Here is a 20,648-nt window from a genome sequence, read left to right as displayed (position 1 = left end):
GCAGACAGCAAGCTCCATAGTAGGTAGAAGACTGCCAGACTACATGTGTTTCACCCTCAGCCTGGTCTGGATTATTTCTTCCATGACTCTAATTCAGACTCATTTACCTGGGGTTGGAGACACAGCGTGTGGGGTTATTTTACACCCTTGTAGTGGTATTGCTGGATCATAAGGAAGCTCAATTTCCAGTTTTTTAAGGAATATCCACATTGTTTTCCAGAAAGGCAGGACTAGATAGCGTTTCCACCAGCAGCCAGTGAGAGTCCTTTTCTCCCCACATCCACACCAACAGCAGTGGTTGTTCTTGTTCTTTGTGATGTGTTGCAGAATTATTTTTTAAATTATTGTAACTTAGGTAACATGTTTACAATAGTATTAATACTATGGCTTTGACAAATAGTTATTGCATAGTTATTGCATTTTACCACTCCCAAACAGCCCAAACTCCACACCAATGTCTTTGTTACTTCTAGAAAAGGATCACAATTGGAGAGAGAGAAGAGAGGAGAGAGAGAGAGAGAGAGAGAGAGAGAGAGAGAGAGAGAGAGAGAGAGAGAGAGAGAGAGAGAGAGAGAGAGAGAGAGAGAGAAAGAGAGAGTTAGTTCAATGGGTTGGGTACATGCTTGCATGTTGGAGGCCTGAGTTTAATACCCTGAACAGTATCAAACTCTGACAACGGACAGGATTGAGACCCAAACAGAGCCAAGTATGATCTCCAAATCAAAAATTAAATATGCAAAAAGCTTCACATAACATTCAGATAATTTTTGCAGAGTAAAGGCATAAAATCTGCAATGATGATGTACAGTAGAATTTTCTAGATGGGAGATCAAATGGTTCAGAATCATCCAATTTGCATGCATATTTTGGAATGAAAATTAGTTTTTCTGGGGAGAAAGCTCAAATTTTGTTTGTTTTTGTTTGTTTTGGGGCCACATTCGGCGACGTTCAGGGGCTACTTACTCCTGACTAGCGCTCAGAAATTGCTCTTGGCTCGGGGGACCATATGGGACACTGGTGGATTGCACCACGGTCAGTCTTGGGTCAACCAGGTGCAAGGCAAACACTCTACCGATGTGCTATTGCTTCGGCTCCAATTTTCAACAAATTCTTAATGGGGTTTATAAACCACTGAAAGGTCAAACAACTGCAAATGAGCGTCTTTTCAATCTTGGCACCACAATAAAGGAGTGATGTTTTGATATTGGCTAACGAGAGGAGAGAGGACCCTGGGAAGACAGAGGAGGACCCCAGCTGCCATAGCTTCCACCTTTTGAATAGCTATCAGAATACAGAAAAGCGCACTGCTTTTGACCAATTTTCATTGAGAAGAAAGCCTAGTGGCTATTAGAGGCACTGGATGAGGGCTGTGAGGGTAAAGGGAAAAGGCAGAGTCAGGGCAGTGGTGAAATTCCCCATCAGGAAGGAATCAGCTGCTGCCTCCTGCTCTGGGAGAAGGGGCATCTGGCCAAGATTCTGCCTGCTGAACGGCTAAGTCCTGTCCTACTATAGGGCCCATGAGTTTCCCTTCTCTGGAAAAGTACCTGATATAGAAGCTATTGGTTTGCTCCTTCCCAGTTGCCCAAAGTCATTGTTAGTAGAAAATTAATCACTTAGGCATGCAGAGATTATTCTGCCGAAACAGTATTTAGGGGGCATGAATATGCAAATAGTGTTTACTTATTTTTAATTTTAATGCTGCACACTCCTTTCATTTAGTCATTTGTTGCTTTTCTAAAACTCCAATTTTTACTCCACTGAGTCTTCCACATTAAAAAAAAAGTACATAGAAAGCTTTTTAAAAACAGTCATAAGAAACAAGCAGTAACTGTTGCTTTTGGTCACATCTGGCAGTATTTGGAAGACCAGGTGGGACCAGGGATCAAACCTGGAACTCCTGCATGCAAAGTATCCACTCTAACCCTTTGAACTATCTCCCGGGTCTAGTAGTGTGCCATGAAATAGTTAAAATACACTACACTCTCCACCCAAAATAATGTAGAGGAGCAAAATGGAAGAAAAACAACATATGGTTTTTTTTTTTCAAATTAAATACTTTAGTAGACATAGAATCACTACATTTAAAAACTGGGAAAAATAATTTAACATATGCATATTTCTTTATATATGACAATATATATGCAAATATCCATTTTAATATCATTGGTTAGAAAACTAAAGTGCGGGCCGGGCGGTGGCGCTAAAGTGCTATTATATGTAGAGACCAGCAGATACTAGTGTACAAAGAAATAATGACGCCCCCTAAAAAAGCATCAGGGGCCCAAGCGGTGGTACAAGCAGTAGGGCATTTGCCTCACATGTGCTAACCTAGGACAGATCACTGTTCCCTCCCCCCCCCCCCCCCCCCGCGTCCCATATGGTCCCCCAAGCCAGGAACAATTTCTGAGCACATAGCCAGGGGTGTGTGGCTCAAAAACAAAAACAAAACAAAACAAAACAAAACAAAGAGATGATGAGGAAGAAGTAGAAATAGAAAGAACTGACTAGAGAGGCATTTCTAAACAAGGTTTCGTAGCTCCCTGTGGGTCATCAAGATTTTCCAAGGTGCTGTAGCCAATCATCTTATACACACACCCTGTTATAACACCTCTAACACACACCCTGCTTTCCCTAACCCCCTTACTCTGTCTTTCCTAAACACACATCCTGGTTTAATCCCCTCTCACATCCTACCTGATTGGCTGACAGAGTCCACATGCTACACTCCCCTAATATAAATATCCATTTCCCACCTACAATAAACTAAATAACTCTCCCAAAGTGGCTGGTGGGTGCTTCTTTGTGAGTACTCTACTTGCCCAGGATCCGAGCTCACCAGTGACTTCTACATCTCAAGATCTGACTTCATCAGTGTCATTTACAGAGACTACAGGTGAAAATTAGGGGCAAATTGATAGGATGGGGAAAGGAAAATTAGAAAGGGGACCATGTCAGGAAAGGGTTGAGAAAGACTGTTCTAAGGCCTGCTGGCTAAGGGAAACAAAAGGGAGGAGAGAAAGGTCTGGAATATTCTGGAACCCTGAATTTGTAATCGAGCACTGTTATATTAAATTCTTTCTGGAACCAGCCAGAACATAAACTTTAAAAAACAATACTAAGAGCTTTTTGCCATGTCTGTGTAAGTAGCCAATACCATAGACTCATCTAAATGTTGAGAGACACAATTAGCAGGAAAGATTGATGGAGACATCAACCTCACAACTGGGAGGAGATGGGGCAACCCCCCCACCCCATCCCTGCTGAAGTCCTGGGGCTGCACACACACACCTGCCCTACAGAAACTCCACACCAATGGCTCAGTTTCATTGCTTTTCTATTAATCTCTGCAGAAGCTCCTAGCCACCAAGACTCCAGGTATACTATTTAGTGGCTGACATCTCCAGGTATTGTTTGAAACCAGGTCAGGATGCCTTCCCCCACACCTTTATACTTCCAGAAGTCCCGGCAAAACAATCCAGAGACTTCTACAAGGCTTGAGCAAACACCCAAAATCTTATATTTCTCTTGAAAGAGAGGTACACCTATCAGCAAAGACTGATGGGCCTTGCAGCTAATTATGCTGAGGCCCTTCAGATGGCCCCTACAAATCACTGCTGTGGCCATATGAGCTCATCAGCCCAGCTCCACATCATGGACCAGGGGGTCGCTTAAAAACTTTGCAACACCCCCATCATTTTAATGCTGACTTCTTGATAGAAATATATCAAATTGGGTATAAAATTATCATAGAAGCCACATAATATCAACAAACAAAACCAACAACAGAATGTTCAACTAGCACTTTACAGCTTAATAGGCCTTCAGACAATGAGATAATGACTCCATTGCAAGATATAACTATTTTTACTTTTCTTTTAATAAAGTTTTTTTTCAATAATTTAATTTCATTACTATTTATTTGTATCAAGAATATTAAGTAAATTATTCATATCTGCCAAGCGGGGAGACTTTGGGAAGTTTGGGAAACTGATGACAGGGTGGAGGGAATCGTAACACAGGTGGTGAAATTGATATTGGAATATTGGATGCCAAAATTCTAAACAACTCTGTAAACCACAGTGTCTAAAATTAAGACATTTATGCAGAGAAAGCATAAACATCCATTCTAGATCAAAACTCTCAGCAAGATGGGAATGGAAGGAACCTTTTTCAATATAGCTAAGGCCATCTACCACAAGCCAGAGGCAAAAATTGTCCTCAATGGAGAAAAACTGAAAGCCTTTCCTCTAAATTCTGGCACAAGACAAGGCTGTCCTCTCTCACTACTCCTATTCAACATAGCACTGGAAGTACTTGCTAAAGTGATTGGGCAAGAAAAAAGATATCAAGGGAATCCAGATAGGAAAGGAAGAAGTCAAGCTCTCACTGTTTGCAGATGACATGATACTCTACCTAGAAAACCCTAAAGTCTCTACAAAAAAGCTTCTAGAAACAATAGATTCATATAGCAAGGTGGCAGGCTACAAAATTAACACACAAAAGTTAATGGTCTTTCTATACACCAATAGTAATAAGGAAGAAATGGACATTAAGAAAATAACCCCATTCACAATAGTGCCACACAAACTCAAATATCTTGGAATCAACTTGACTAAAAATGTGAAAGACCTATTCAAAGAAAACTATAAAACTCTGCTCCAAGAAATAAGAGAGGACACGCGGAAATGAAAGCACATACCCTGCTCATGGACTGGCAGGATTAACATCATCAAAATGGCAATACTCCCCAAAGCATTGTACAGATTTAATGCGATCCCTCTAAAGATACCCATGACATTCTTCAAAGAAGTGGATCAAGCACTTTTGAAATTCGTTTGGAACAATAAACACCCTAGAATAGCTAAAGCAATCATTGGGAAAAAGAATATGGGAGGAATTACTTTCCCCAACTTTAAACTGTACTACAAAGCAATAGTTATCAAAAGAGCATGGTATTGGAATAAAGTCAGGCCCTCAGAGCAGTGGAATAGGCTTGAATACTCAGAGAATGTTCCCCAGACATACAATCACTTAATTTTTGATAAAGGAGCAAGAAATCCTAAATGGAGCAAAGAAAGCCTCTTCAAGTGGTGTTGGCACAACTGGATAGCCACTTGCAAATAATTGAACTTAGACCCCCAGCTAACATCATGTATGAAGGTAAAATCCAAATGGATTAAAGACCTCGATATCAGATCCAAAACCATAAGATATACAGAACAACACGTAGGTAAAACACTCCAGGACATTGAGACTAAAGGCATCTTCAAAGAGGAAACTGCACTCTCCAAGCAAGTGAAAGCAGATATTAACAGTTTAATATATTAAACTGAGAAGCTTCTGCACCTCAAAAGAAATAGTGCCCAGGATACAAGAGCCCCCACTGAGTGGGAGAAACTATTCACCCAATACCCATCAGATAAGGGGCTAATCTCCAAAATATACAAGGCACTGACAGAAATTTACAAGAAAAAAACATCTAATCCCATCAAAAAATGGGGAGAAGAAATGGACAGACACTTTGACAAAGAAGAAATACAAATGGCCAAAAGACACGTGAAAAAATGCTCCACATCTCTAATCATCAGGGAGATGCAAATCAAAACAACTATGAGGTACCACCTCACACCCCAGAGATTGGCACACATTACAAAGAATGAGAACAGCAGTGTTGGTGGGGATGTGGAGAGAAAGGAACTCTTTTTTTTTTTTTTTTTTGGTTTTTGGGCCACACCCAGTGACGCTCAGGGGTTACTCCTGGCTATGCGCTCAGAAGTCGCTCCTGGCTTGGGGGACCATATGGGACGCCGGGGGATCGAACCGCGGTCCGTCTCCTAGGCTAGCGCAGGTAAGGCAGGCACCTTACCTCGAGCGCCACCGGCCCCCGAGAAAGGAACTCTTATCTACTGCTGGTGGGAATGCCGTCTAGTTCAACCTTTATGGAAAGCAATATGGAGATTCTTTCAAAAACTGGAAATCGAGCTCCCATACGACCCAGCTATACCACTCCTAGGAATATACACTAGGAACACAAAAATACAATACAAAAATCCCTTCCTTACACCTATATTTATTGCAGCACTATTTACCATAGCAAGACTCTGGAAACAGCCAAGATACCCTTCAACAGATGAATGGCTAAAGAAACAGTGGTACATATACACAATGGAATATTATGCAGCCGTCAGGAGAGATGAAGTCATGAAATTTTCCTATACATGGATGTACGTGGAATCTATTATGCTGAGTGAAATAAGTCAGAGCGAGAGAGAGAAAGACGCAGAGTGGTCTCACTCATCTATGGGTTTTAAGAAAAATGAAAGACATTCTTGCAATAATAACTTTCAGACACAAAAGAGAAAAGAGCTGGCAGTTCCAGCTTACCTCATGAAGCTCACCACAAACTGTGATGAGTTTAGTTAGAGAAATAACTACATTTTGAACTATCCTAATAATGAGAATGTACGAGGGAAATAGAAAGCCTGTCTAGAGTACAGTCAGGGGTTGGGTGAGGGGGAGGGATATTTGGGACACTGGTGATGGGAATGTTGCACTGGTGATGGGTGGTGTTCTTTACATGACTGAAACCCAAACACAATCAAGTATGTAATAAAGTTGTTTAAATAAAAAAATTAAATTAAGACATTTAATTAAAAAATACTGAGAAATGTCTGTATCAACACAGCCACTATCCACTAAGGTGGATGCAATTTAAAGCAGTTCTATTACAATATGATCAATTTAAAATGGTAAGAGCTAAAAGAAGTTTCCTGAGGAATCAAAATACAACATTCAACAAGAATGTGCACTAGTGTTATTATTAAATTTTTGTATTTCATGGTGCTGGAGAGATAGAAAAGTGGGTACAGAATTTATCTTGTACACATATAGCCTGGGTTCAATCTCCAGCATCCTCTATAGCCCTGAGTTCTGCCAGGAGTGAAACTTGAGTGCAGAGTGCAGGACCAAGAGCAATGGCACAGCGGTAGCGTGTTTGCCTTGCCTGCAGCTGATCCAGGAGGGACCTTGGTTGGATCCCTGGTGTCGCATTTGGTCCCCCCAAGCCAGGAGCAATTTCTGAGCAAATACCCTGAAGTAACCCCTTTTCTGTCACTGAGTGTGGCCCAAAAGCCAAAAGCCAAATTAAAAAAAAAAAAAAGTAAGTACTGTGTACTACAGGGTGTGGTCCAAAATTGAAATTAAATTTTGTATTTTTAACTAGAACTCTCTGGTTATTCCTAACGCAGATGGAATTCACATATGCATGCATTTTAAAAATCTTCATGCAGATGGGTATGTATATAGAATGCATGTACATTTGAAGCATATTTAAAGAATTTTAAAGTGCAATGTGTCTTCTTAGGAAGGTGGTGCTGGCATAATTAACATACTGCCAGGAATTCTTTTGTATTTCTCTAGACTAAAGATATAGCCCTAGGCCATCCTGCCTCCAGGCCATCTCACCACACTCAACTTCCTTTTCCTACAATCTGATCACTTCACTCTCTGCAGTTCAAACAATGGCACCAACTTATTAAGCCCCCATCTCCTGACCTCTGCCCAGCTCTTCAGTCCTGCCCATCACATCAACCCACACCCTGTCTACCATCAAAATAGAAGCCAGAGAGAAAACTCACTCAAAACCACACACTGTTCACTAGTTTCTGAATTTGTTTATCTTATTCATACATATTCTAATTCATACAATTGCTTTGACTAGGGGAAATACATTTTATTTAATTTTGTTTTGTTTTGTTTTTGGGTCACACCCCGCAGCACTCAGAGTTTACTCCTGGCTGTCTGCTCAGAAGTCGCCCCTGGCAGGCACGGGGGACCATACGGGATGTCGGGATTTGAACCACTGTCCTTCTGCATGAAAGGCAAACGCCTTACCTCCATGTTATCTCTCCAGCCCCTTATTTAATTTTTTATGTAAACTTAAAATGTTTTAAATTGCGTATGCCATCATAACTTGCTGCTCACAGTCCTGTAATTATAATTTTAAGTAAAGGAATGTATTACGGTCTATTCAACCATTTCCCTTTTGTTGGTTATATGATTGTTCCTTTACAAAGCACAGAATTGTGAGACATTTATAAATGTAGCATTATATTTGCTTTCTTTCCTTAAAAAATTGTGATCATGAGTGTAAACTGGGACTGAGTCAAGGTATGAACAAACACTTTTGTAGATCTTAAAATACATATTTCCATGAAATTCTTCAAAGATTATTTACTGGAAATACTGCTCGTAAAGATAAACTATAAAGCTTAACACAACTTTATTCATAAATAGGATTCAATAACTTCAGAGAATACAAGATGTATATAAAAGGGTATCTGTATTCTCAGTTTTTTTAAGGATGGGAGGGAACACCTGTATATATCTTGAGGGTTCTATTTATTGATTTCACATCCTAATAATTAACTCAACTTTTTCTCCATGAGATGTTCAGTCTTGCCAGAATAAAACTATGTTAGGGTCCGGAGAGATAGCACAGCGGCATTTGCCTTGCAAACAGCCAATCCTGGACCAAAGGTGGTTGGTTCGAATCCCGGTGTCCCCATATAGTCCCCCGTGCCTGCCAGGAGCTATTTCTGAGCTGCCAGCCAGGAGTAACCCCTGAGCACCGCCCAAAAACCAAAAACCAAAAAAAAAAAAAGAATAAAACTATGTACACTAAAAATTTAGGATAAAACATTTATGAATGTAAGATACAGATGATCAAAACAATACAAGGATTATATATTTTGTATAAGGTCGCATAAAGAAGACTACTTGCAAATTTATACACATGTACATATTAGCAATGCCTTACTAAATTCTATTTTCTAAAAAAATTCTAATATTTATCTGGTAGTAGCAATTCAGGAAAATTACCTTGATGCTCCTTGTAAACATGAGCAAAATGAAACATGGGCCTTATATTCCTATCATTTCAATGAATCAGAGCCCATAGTGATTTCTGGATAAAAAGCTCCACTTTAACTACCAGGTCACAGCAAGATTTCCCATTCTGATGTTTTAAACCAGTCCTTTGTTTGCTTGTTTGGCTACACTTGGGGTGCCCAGGTGTTACTCCTGGCTCTGCACTCAGGAGTCATTCCTGGTAGTGCTTGGGGAACATTATGGGATATGCTGAGAATCAAACCCAGCTTGGCTGCATTCAAGGCAAATGCCCTACCCACTATACTATCGTTCTGGACCTAAACAGTCCTATTTTAAGTTTATTCTATCTGTTCTTTCATATCTACATAGATCTGTCAATTCTAATACAACCACAATAAATTATCAAGTGATAGAAACCCACAAAGGACATGGCACAACTCATTTTTGAAGCTCTATAACAGTTGCCCATGAAAAATAAGTGGCCCATAAATGCCAGACCAGATTTTTGAATAAAAAATATTCAAAAGGTATGGTCATGTTGGAAAGAGTAGCTTAGAGGCCAAATCTGGGAGACATCACTTATGAAACATCCAATATAACATTTATTTTTCTTATTCTATAGATTTTGACTTGTCTTTTGGGTCAGACCCAGTTGTACTCAGGGGCTTAATCCTGGCATGTGTTCAGGGATCACCCCAGGCTGTACTCAAGGGACTATATGTAGTGTAGAGAGCAAACCAGAATCGGCCACATGCTAAGCAAGTACCTTGCCCTTTGTTCTATATCTTCTGCCCTTATTCTATGGATTTTAATTGGGTTTATAACCAACTGTCCTTTATTAAGAGTTTCTGTTTCATTTTTTCTTCTGATATCAGAGATCTGGCCCCTATCCAGTCTCATATAAAAGGTAAGTGCTATATCACTGAGTCATAGCCTTATTCCTGTTTTGACTGGGGATCACACCTAGTGGTGCTAAATAATACATTTGGATCTGTGCTTGTGAGTTGCTACCTGGAGAACTCGGGGGGTGGGGGCAGTGTTTTGCTGGGAACAAAACCCAGGTTTCCTATGTGCAAAGTGTGCACTCAGTCCTTTGAGCTATCTCTCCAGCTCTGTTTAGATTAATTTAGACAGAAAATTCAACTCATAAAGTGATTATTATTATCATCTCCAGTTTACAAAAGAGAAAACTGAAGGTAGAATAAAAGTAAGTAACTGGTTCAAGGTCTCCTGGTTCCTAAGTAGAGAAGCCAGAATTTGAATCCAAGTTCAGTGACTCTTTAGACTAAAACTTTCAAAGTGATTAGCATAGACAATTTACTTATATAATTACTAATAAACTGAAGCAATCTTAGCTTAGCTCCTATATTTACACACACACACACACACACACACACACACACACACACACACACACACCCCACACACACACACCAGTTTAACAACAGCTCTAACCATCCTTTCTTCAAAACTGGATAATCCCAACTGTGCCCCAGGGTAGCTGAACACTGCTGCAGGAGAACAAATGGCAAGGAAGAATAGTATCTCCATTAATATCCAATCATGAACCTCACCTGCATTCTTTTTCAACATTGACAGACTACTATTGCAAGGTTCCATCCTCCCAGTGGAGGGAGTGCTATATGTGCACTGAAGGGAACCCATCTTTCCATCTGACCAGCAATTGAAGAGGCTGTCATTCCTCCTACTACAGCTATCCCAGCCACATGTAGTCTAAAGTTCATTCATGTCACTTTGTCAAAAAGTTGATGTTCCCAATTCTTTGATTAGGGATAAAGCCTGGCCAGCTCAGGGGACCATATGTGGTGCCAAGGACTAAGCAAGGTTGACTGCATATAAGGGCAATCTATCTTTCTGGTTTCAAGTTGGCATTTTAGATGATCAATTTTGCTCCTGTATCTTTCCTCCTCCTTTTGTTTTTATAGATCCTTTTCTCAGTTACTTATAATTTATCTATAATTTAGGAAGCCCCCCCAACCCTTCTCCTTTAATATTTCTTCAGCATCCCTCTTTTCTGGACAAAAAACTCTAGCTATCTCTTTCTCACCTTTAACTCTCTCTGGAAGTTATTATGATTTGGCCTCCAACATTGCTCTATTTTTTGCTTCATTACTCCATTAAAAAAAACAAACAAACATCTCCACCACCCCATCCCCAATTAGGTTCCCAGTTGCAGAGCTGATCTCTTTTTTTTCTTCCCTTGGCCTCTAAGTACCACTATCTCCTCCTTTATTAAAAAAAAAAAAATTCCACACCCATTTTTCTTCCAGCTAACATCACCTTATCCTCTTCAGTTGTGACCTTTGTGAAAGGAAAAAAGATAGATTTAGAAGAGGACCTAGAAATAGGAAATGCTAAGTAAATGTTTGTTATTGTGCCAAAGAGAAAGTTAAGAGGCTGGAGTGCAGAAGGTTTGGGTTCCATTCCCACATGGTCCCAGAGCATGGTCTCCAGAGTATTTCTGATCCACCATAACTGATCCCTGAACACTTAGATGGGCGTTGTTCATGATCATAATGGAATGTGGTCCCTCCAAGCAACCCCCAAAAATGTTTGCCACTATATTGGTTTAATCTATTCCCAGGGTTGCAAGTACCATTTTTAGCATGAAAGCTCCCACTATAATGTTAATAGATGACCCCTCTGAGCTCCAGAGACTTAGTCAACTGTGGTCTTATCAGCCCTACTCAGTTGTCTCCCAATACCCTGGAAATACCCCAGCATGTTGAAAACGAAACATCTCATATTCTGATATTCTGCTCAACTGTTATTGAAGAGGTTCTTAGGCTACTTTCAGAATCTCACTGGGTCAGTCTCTTCCCTTATAAAAATTCACAAAGCACATTACTTTGCATATAACTTGAAGCCATTTGTGGACCCCAAATTAATGATCCTTGTCTTGGTGGATGTGTCACTTGAGCTGAGTGTTCGGAGAAGAGTTGGGTTTCACCTAGTGGACAGGCATGTCAGATAGAAAAGGGCAGAGCTGACAAGCAGGGCAGTCTGACAAAGCCAAGTCCTGAAAATCCTGGTCAGGGTTCAGGTAGGGAGTGACAATAGACCTGCCAAGAAACAAGGCTATAGAGGGCAAGAGGGGGGACCTTGGAACATGGAGCCTTGTTGGTCATGTTAAGCTCTTTATGCTTTACAGAGCTACTAAATGTCCTGCAGGAACAGATTTACATCTCAAAAGGATTAGTAGCAAACATGTACTAAGCTTTTCATGTGCTTTTTTTACCCAGCCTTGACTGGTAGACATCTGAAAGCTGAACCATAAGAGATGGTGAGCTCTGAAAGAGCAGGGAAACCGCGACCAATTTTTTTTGATAACTAAACTTCAATGAAAATATAAAAATATGACAAACACAAGAGTAATAAGCAGTCATTGAACTACTTATGCATGCTGCTTTACCTTTATCTAGAGCTTTTAAGAATCCCAGAGAAGCAAACGATAAGAATTATTTACACTTCCCTTTAAACAGCTATATACTTTTATGACAGAGACAGAGAACAGAAGCTTCAGCAAACCCTTCCCAGTAGTCTTGGCAGCTGTCAGGATTTTCTTTGGAATCTTGGGGGTGATGTCAACCCTTGGGTGAAGACTTTCTCCCCAAGTCTTCAAGGGTGAGTCCTTGGAGAAAGTGTCTTAGGAGGACTGCATAGTGAAAATGAAATACGCTCATTGCTGCCTTATTTAACACAGCTGGCTCTTTTTGCTTTTTTTCTCCTATTCATGATCCAACTAACTAGAGATGAGATTAAAAAACAACAACGGTCTCCGATTTTCAGTCAAAACTGGTGAATGTCTCATATATAGAGTGTGGGAAAGAGGAAGGGAGTCCAGTTCTCGGAATCAGGTTACTCCACCGGAAGAAATTGGGCTCTAGAGTTAAATGTGAATGACTGCAAGTTTGGAGAATCAGGGAAAGTCCATTGTGAGGAATAAGTTTATGGGAGTCAAGTTCTTGATTTGGTCTGGATAGAAGTAGGGAAGGAAGGATGTGAATGGAGCAGGCAGGAGGGAGGACCTTTTGTGGGGGTCAGATTGGCCCACTGGGTCCATTCTGGCCCTGGACTCTCTTCCTGACTTCTCAGGGTTAGAAAACCTAGCCATTAGCTTACATCTCCCCCAACCTTCCAGGAATGAGGCTTCCTTGAGAAGGGCAACCCTAGCCCTCCTGGGGTGGGGTGGGTCACTTTGAATAGGAAAAGACACCCTTTCCTTCTGGGTGGGTAAGCATCCTGCATGTGGCGCTGACTCAACTCAGGGAAATCCTCTAAAGATAGGGGCTGAGTGTCAGCACTTACAGCCACATTCATCTGCTAAAGCAACGCAGGGTCTTTTGTCCCACTTCGGAAAACGTGGAGAGGAGGGCTCATTAGTTCTCCAAGGCTTTACGGTGATTGTTTGAGTCCATCGAAGCGAAGCGGACTTTATGGTTAGCTCTTCGCAGGATTAGAACACAACTTTCACTTACAGAACAGCCCGCCGGTGTACCCGGGCAAGTGACAGCATTTGGGACAGGTGCGCAGGGGGGGAGTTAGGAAGTTGGAGCAAAGGTGAGGGAGCAGTCGAAGATAGAATCTGCAAGCACAACACAACCCTAACCTGGAAAAAAAATGCCATTCTCTTGGACAACTTCTGGCAGGCTTTTAGATATAGATGTCCTGCCCTTTTCTCATCCACAAACCTTTATCCCTAAATAGAAGGGGCTCCAGAAGACTGAATGAATGATGCCCCCCTTGGAAAGAAGCTCCAAAGCATCCCCAGTCCATAAAGAGATGTTGGATGAGAACCCCCGGAGCAAGCATTGCCTCCCATCGTGTGTCTGCGATGCCGGGGGACCAAGAGGGACAGGGTGCGGCGAGGTAGAAGGTGTGCATCTAGGGGTACCCCAAGTAACCTTCAATTTCCTCCTCCTCCTCCCGGGGTGGGGCTCACCCTGGTTGAGAGACGATCCCAGCGGTCTTTCCCGCAGCACCGGCGTGGGAAGGTCCCGGGGCAAGGAGTAAAGGGGCCGCGCGACTCCGGGATCGCCCCCCAGCCCATGGCCCCGCTCACCCTCCGGTCTCCGCGCCCGAGTCCACGCAGTCATCCTCTTCGCCGCCGCCCGGCTTCGGATCCATGGCGCGCGCCCTCTCTCCCTCCCGGCCGCCCAGCCCGACCTAAGCGGGGCTGGACTCCCTCGGAGCTACTCGCGAGCTCGGCTCCAGCAACCAACTCCAGCGCCCGCCCAGGCAGCCGGCACCGCGTCCCCTCCTGGCCGCCCCGGGCAGAGCACTCGTTGGCGGGCCCGGGCCTGTGCCCGCGCCTGGGGGCCGTGCTAGGGAGCGGGCGCGAGCATACAATGTGAATGGGCTGTGAGCAAGCATGTGGTTCGCCTGTGCATGAGTGGGTGAGGGGTGTGAGATCTGTTTGCTTGTGTTGGGGGCTTCATGTAGGCAGAGGAGTTATTTGTACATGCTGAGCATCGCCCCCACTTTGCCCCTCTTTGCTTTGTGTTCCTTTGCGGTGAGTGAATGCAGTCCGGTACTGCTTGAGGCTGCCCCTTTCCTGGGTCCCCAGTTCTTGACAGAAAATTCCAGGGATGTCCTGAGGTTTTCCCTTACAGGCAGCATCAAGAAATAGCCAACCTCACCTGAACCCGTAGGAAGAACTGAGACTGCCACTTCAGGGACCAAGTTGGCTCACCTTGGTGTTTTCTTATAGTTTCCCCAGAATTGCCAACACAGAATTTATTATCACCTTCTCATCACCCAACTCGACAGTTTATAATGGATGTCATGCATTCTTTCGTGTTTTTCTTTTTAAAGTCTTTTAAAAAGAATTTAAAGACCTGAGAGAATGCACAAAGGGCTGAGTGCATGATTTGCATATTTTATCCCCAGCACCAAGTGGTCCCAGAGCACCCTAGGGAGCAGTCCCCAGAGCACACAGTACGGAGTAACCCTCAGCTCCACAGGATGTTGACCCCAAACAGCAACAACAACAACAACAACAAGAAAGAAAGAAAGAAAGAAAGAAAGAAAGAAAGAAAGAAAGAAAGAAAGAAAGAAAGAAAGAAAGAAAGAAAGAAAGAAAGAAAGAAAGAAAAGAAAAGAACTAAAAATATGTAGTTACATTAAGGCAGAATTGTTGCAGATAAAGGACGATGAATGTTTGTAAATGCCGCCTCCCCCCCCCCCCCATTGCCTCACAGTGAATTAATTCCTGTGAGAAGGACATCTCATTCTTCTTCAGAAGACAAGACAGGATCAGAACAATTTGGATTTAATTCTGACAGCCTCTTCTAAATTACTGGAATGCGCTCACTTCTGCTTTCTTCTCTTTTAAGGCACATTTCATCTTTTCGAGCCTTCGTTTAGTTATCTGTAAAATGGAACTGATACTGCCGTAATTGAAAGTTCTAGTTCCTGGGAATGACTTTTGAGCCAGTGCTTTAATGCCCATTTCAAATGTGTTGATTTATTCAATAATTAGTACCAGACAGGAATTGAATTCTGGGTATAAAAAAAAGTAAGGTGAGGGGGGCCGGTGAGGTGGCGCTAGAGGTAAGGTGTCTGCCTTGCAAACGCTAGCCAAGGAACGGACCGCAGTTCAATCCCCTGGCGTCCCATATGGTCCCCCAAGCCAGGGGCGATTTCTGAGCGCATAACCAGGAGTAACCCCTGAGCATCAAACGGGTGTGGCCCAAAAGAACAAACAAACAAAAAAGTAAGGTGAAACTGGGGCTGAAGCAATAGTACAGCAGATAAGGCATTTATTTGCCTTACACACAGCAGATGTGGGTTTGATCCCCAGCTTCCCACATGGTGCCCTGAGCACACCCATGAGTAATTTCTGAATGCAGTCAGGAGTAATCTAGCATTGCCAAGTATGGCCCCAAAACCAAAAAGAAATTGAAATAAGAGAAAACAGCATCTTATATGTTTATCCTTCTGAAATTTATAACTTCGGGTGTCAGAGAGAGGCCTCTCAGAAAGGGACATTTTCTTAATTTTCTGCCTTAGAGTCTTTGTACTTCCTTCCTGGAATCCTCTCGGTATTCTGCAAAAAGCCTGGCACATTTATTTTAGAACTCTTTTCAAAGGGTCCCTCACAAAGAGGGCTTCCTGGCTAATCCTCAATCACAGTTCTCCTAACTCTGCTCTACTATTTCTTCTATCTCTACCTGCACCAGGTATTTGATAGTTTTATTTCAAAATCTAAGCTCTTCCTTCCCAGTCCCTGGCATTGGATAGACTTATTTACTGGCTACCTTTTTTTCCTTCTCAGTCCTGTCCTGACAATGCCCACTCCAAGAGATCAGGGCCTCTCCTTTTGTTCACTGTGACTCTCTAACGCCTGGAATAGTCCCTGAACAACTAATATGTTGAGTGAATGAAAGGGAGGCAACTGGGCTGGAGAGATAGCACAGTGGTAGGATGTTTGCCTTGCATGCAGTTGACCTGGGACGAACCCAGGTTTGATTCCCGACATCCCATATGGTCCCCCATGCCTGCCAGGAGCAATTTCTGAGTGCAGAGCCAGGCAGAGTCAGGAGAAATTCCTGATTGTGGTCGGTGTGGCCCAAAAACGAAAAAAAAAAGAAAAAGAAAAAGAAAAATAAAGAAAGAAGGAAGAAAGAAAGCAAAAGGAAAAAGAAAGAAGAAAGAAAGAAAAAGAAAGAAAGAAGAAAGAAAGAAAGAAGAAAAGAAAGAAAGAAAGAAAGAAGAAAAAGAAAGAAAGAAAGAAAGAAAGAAAGAAAGAAAGAAAGAAAGAAAGAAAGAAAGAAAGAAAGAAAGAAAGAAAGAAAGAAAGAAAGAAAGAAAGAAAGAAAAGAAAGGGAGGCAGCCCCCTGTGAAGATTGGGAGTGAGAAACTGGCAAAGAAACTGGCAGGGAGAGGCAGTGTAGGACACTGAGCATTCAATTAGAGGGAGGCCAAGCAAATTGGGGTAACGAACACAAAATGGCAAACACAACAGTGAACCAATTCTCCATAAATATAGCATCACCAGGAAATTAATAGAACATTATAGTCATGGAAAGTAAAGCGACAATACAGACTCAGTGATACCAAATTAGCAAATTGATGCAGACTGTGAGATGAAAATTGTGTTTTTCACTATCTGGCAACTTCATTAATAGTGCTCTGCCTTTGTACAGATTTAATGCAATTCCTATAAAGATATCCATGACATTTTTCAAAAAATAGGCAAAACACTTCTGAAATTTATATAGCACAGTAAATGTCTATGAATAGTTAAATCAGTCCTGGGGGGGAAATGAGAGGTATCAAATTTACCCAGATTCAACTGTACATTAGAGCAGTAGACATTAAAATAGCATAAAGTGGAATACAAACCCTCAGATCAATAAATTAGAATTGAATATCCTGAGACTGACCCCCAGGTATATATTTAATTAATCTTTGATGAAGGGTAAAGAAATACAAAGTGGAACAAGGAAAGTTTTTTCAACAAGTGATGTTGGAACTGGGAAGCTACATGCAAAAAAAAAAAAATGACCACAAACCTCTCTTGAATCTGTGATCAAAGTCAAATAAAAATGTATTAAAGATCTTGATATCAGACCTGAAACCATAAGGTACATAGAGAAAAGCACAGGCAGAACTCTCCATGACATTGACGCTAAAGGCATCTTTGATAATGAAACATCACTGTTCAAGCAAGTGGAAGGAAAGATAAACAAGTACTACATTAAACTAAGAATTTATAAAACTCAAAGAAAACAATGATCATTACCCATCTGATAAGAACTTATCAGATATACCTTATATATAAGATATACCTTATACCTCATATATCTTATTATCTAAGATATACAAGGTACTGGTAGAGCTTAACAAGAAAAAAATCTAACCCCATCAAAAGCTGAGAAGAGATGAATAGAAACTTCCACAAAGATAAGATACAACTGGCCAAAAGGCACATGAAAAAATCCCCAAGTTATTATTAGAGATTAAATCAAAACAATAAGATATCCAATGTTTGAGAACTGATGAATGGAAAAAATGGTGGTACATCTACACAATGGAATACAGCTGTTAGGAAAATGAAGTCATAAAATTTGCTTATACTTGTCTGGATATGTATAGTATTATGCTGAGTAAAATGAGTCAGAGGGAAAGAGATAGACATAGAATGATCACGGTGATAATACCCAAAGACAATAGAGATAAGGGCCAGGAGGACCAGTTCATGCCATAAATAGTGCCAACTAAAGGAATTGCCATTGGAGGTTGGAGGAGTGGCATTAAGGCAGAGAAGTGACCACTATGACGATGATAGTTGGAAAGGATCATTCTGGATAAGAATTGAATGGTGAAAAGAGATAAAGTGATATGTGTGATTCCCCTTCAGTTGTAAATGTTGTAAACCACAGTATCTAAAAAAAGGAGTGAGGAGAGAAGAGAGTGAGAGAGAGAAAGAGAAAGGGAGAAAGAGAGAGAGGATAAATGTTTGCTATAAAGACAGGCAAGTGGTAAGTGTGGTAGGAGGGGAGAGGGACTAGAGAATTGGTGGTGGGAAATGTACCCTGGTGAAGGGTTAGGTGTTAGACATTGTATGTCTGAAATTTAATCATGAACAACTTTGCAATTGTGTATTTTAGTGATTCAGTTAAATAATTTATCTAATTAAAATACATTTTAAATTAGTGCTTTGCTTTGTTGGAGAGCACTAAAGTGTAATATGAAATTTTGACAACAATAATAACTTTAGTTGGTATAGTATATCCCATAACATCCAAACACAAGCCACTGGTGGCATGCACTGGCCTCAACATATTTAAAATTTATAAAAGTGACTACATAATCACTTAGACTACACAAAATCACAAACGTTCATATAGTTAATATGCTACAGTATTGTCCTCCATACATTTAGAGAATCTTATTTTTTTTTCATTCATCTATTCTTTGAAAATTGATTTATTCTGAGGACCATCAGGCAGTGCTCAGAGTTGCTCCTGGCAGAGCTTAGAGTAGTACTATGCAATACCTAGGTTTCCAACATACAATGGGTACTCTGCTCATTGAATTATCACTCTAATCTTCATTAGTTTGTCTATTCTGTGTAGAAGAAAGTTTTTTCATTTCATCTGGAACAAAGGTCTATGAAGTAAATTAAGTCTTCTATTTCCATTGTTGAGGAAATGAAACCCTGGGGTGGTCCGGTACCATGTCCAGGCAGCCCATAGTGAGTAGAGAGCCAGGTAGTCCATATTATCCAGATATAGTCTAAGTTATCCATTGATGGGCTGGAAGGTGAGCCAGTTAAACCATCAGAAGAAGCCAGTAAGAAAAATGCTAGAGAAGAAAATGTGAAATTAGCCACTCCTTCAAAAAATGAAACAGATGCATCAATGATTTCAGTCTTTCTTAGCTCTCCTGAGAAAGATCAGACCAGACAAAATCCCTAGAGGTGTCTCGAAATGAGGCACTGGTTCACATTCTTGCAACCATGGGGACATATGTGTTTTTGTTTATCATTGGCAATGCTGTCCAGCGAAGTCTCAGGGATACCTTTTCATTGGAAAGGGAAGTTTGATCTGAGATCACTGTCCTCCTAAGCCCACCTACTTTCTTGATTTTTTTGAGCAGAACCAGCAAACCTTGTGTGGGCTCCTACAGCCATGCCTAGATCAGGAAGGCTCACTTTGTGTTCAATATTTGCTAATCAACATAAGGACCATGGATGGGTGGCCCCAGAGTACCTTGCCCCATGACGTTTCATGGTTTTCAACTGCTACTACATGCTAATTTAGCAACCAGCAGTTTTATGATGGGCTGCAATGCCTTCTTTCCTCATATCAAGGTGAGAGTAGAAAACTATCTCTGACCAGCTTAGGGTGCTTGATTGCTTCCCTAAAGTTACCTGATCATACTATGAGGATAGCCTAGTGGCAGAACACTGTGTAATAAGTAGGATAGGATGCCTAACTTGGAGACTTACATTTGTTACCCAACTAGATAAAAAGCAACAGACACAGAATGTTTCAAAATTGCTCATAAGGTGTCAGGCATTATGGCAGAGGCTTTGAATACAGTCATAGATAATCTAGTTAATTCTTGCAGAATCTCTAGGGACCTCCACTTTCCTCCTTGTTAGAGCTGTTGGTATGAATTTCATAAGAAACTCCAACTCCTTGCAAAACCTACAAGCAATTAAATAAAAGACATCATTGGTTCTTAATCGCTTTTCTCAGACAGATCTTTATTATCCTTCTCCCACTGTATTTCACCTCTACTACTCATTTATAGTTTTATATTATTATAGGCTTTGGTATAGCAAAGCACAGGGCTGTCATCTATGTATTGGCTGAGCTAGAAAGTGACTGGGTGCCAGGGATATATTGGGAAACAAGTCAGAGGCAATGACTGGCTTGGCAGATTTTTTTCTGGCTCTGAGGAAGCAGTCTGTTATATTCTAGCCCCTATAAGCATGGCTGGTCTTCCTCATCCAGCCTACGTCCCTCAGAGCATTGTGGAAGTTCACCCGGCACCTCATCTGGGCATAGAGCCATTGACCGTCAGAACAGAATAAAATATCAAGCACTTTGACACATTGAAAACAAAACTTCAAACAATTTGATGGCATATTCAAGAGCCACAGTTCTGTCCTAAAAGAAAGATCAAGAAGGTCAAAAGTAATTAGGAGGGAGGCCAAGAATTTTGTACAACATCAGACAAGAGGCTTCAAGATAAGAATCTTTAAGGACCAGAGATTGAAAACA

At 41.3% G+C, this 20,648-nt stretch overlaps 1 protein-coding gene across 1 annotated transcript in view; it reads right to left on the bottom strand.

Moving 5' to 3' along the window:
- Positions 1–14,037, bottom strand: part of FAM124A (family with sequence similarity 124 member A) — a 90,597-nt gene extending 76,560 nt beyond the window's left edge. The window contains exon 1 of the mRNA XM_049778786.1: positions 13,973–14,037. Coding sequence (XP_049634743.1) covers positions 13,973–14,037 — 65 coding nt within the window. The remainder of the gene's footprint in view (positions 1–13,972) is intronic.
- Positions 14,038–20,648: the final 6,611 nt, after the last annotated feature.

The sequence above is a fragment of the Suncus etruscus genome, chromosome 8 (assembly GCF_024139225.1).
Source record: "Suncus etruscus isolate mSunEtr1 chromosome 8, mSunEtr1.pri.cur, whole genome shotgun sequence".
In the NCBI taxonomy this organism is placed as follows: Eukaryota; Metazoa; Chordata; class Mammalia; order Eulipotyphla; family Soricidae; genus Suncus; species Suncus etruscus.
This window is presented reverse-complemented; position numbering and strand designations above follow the sequence as displayed.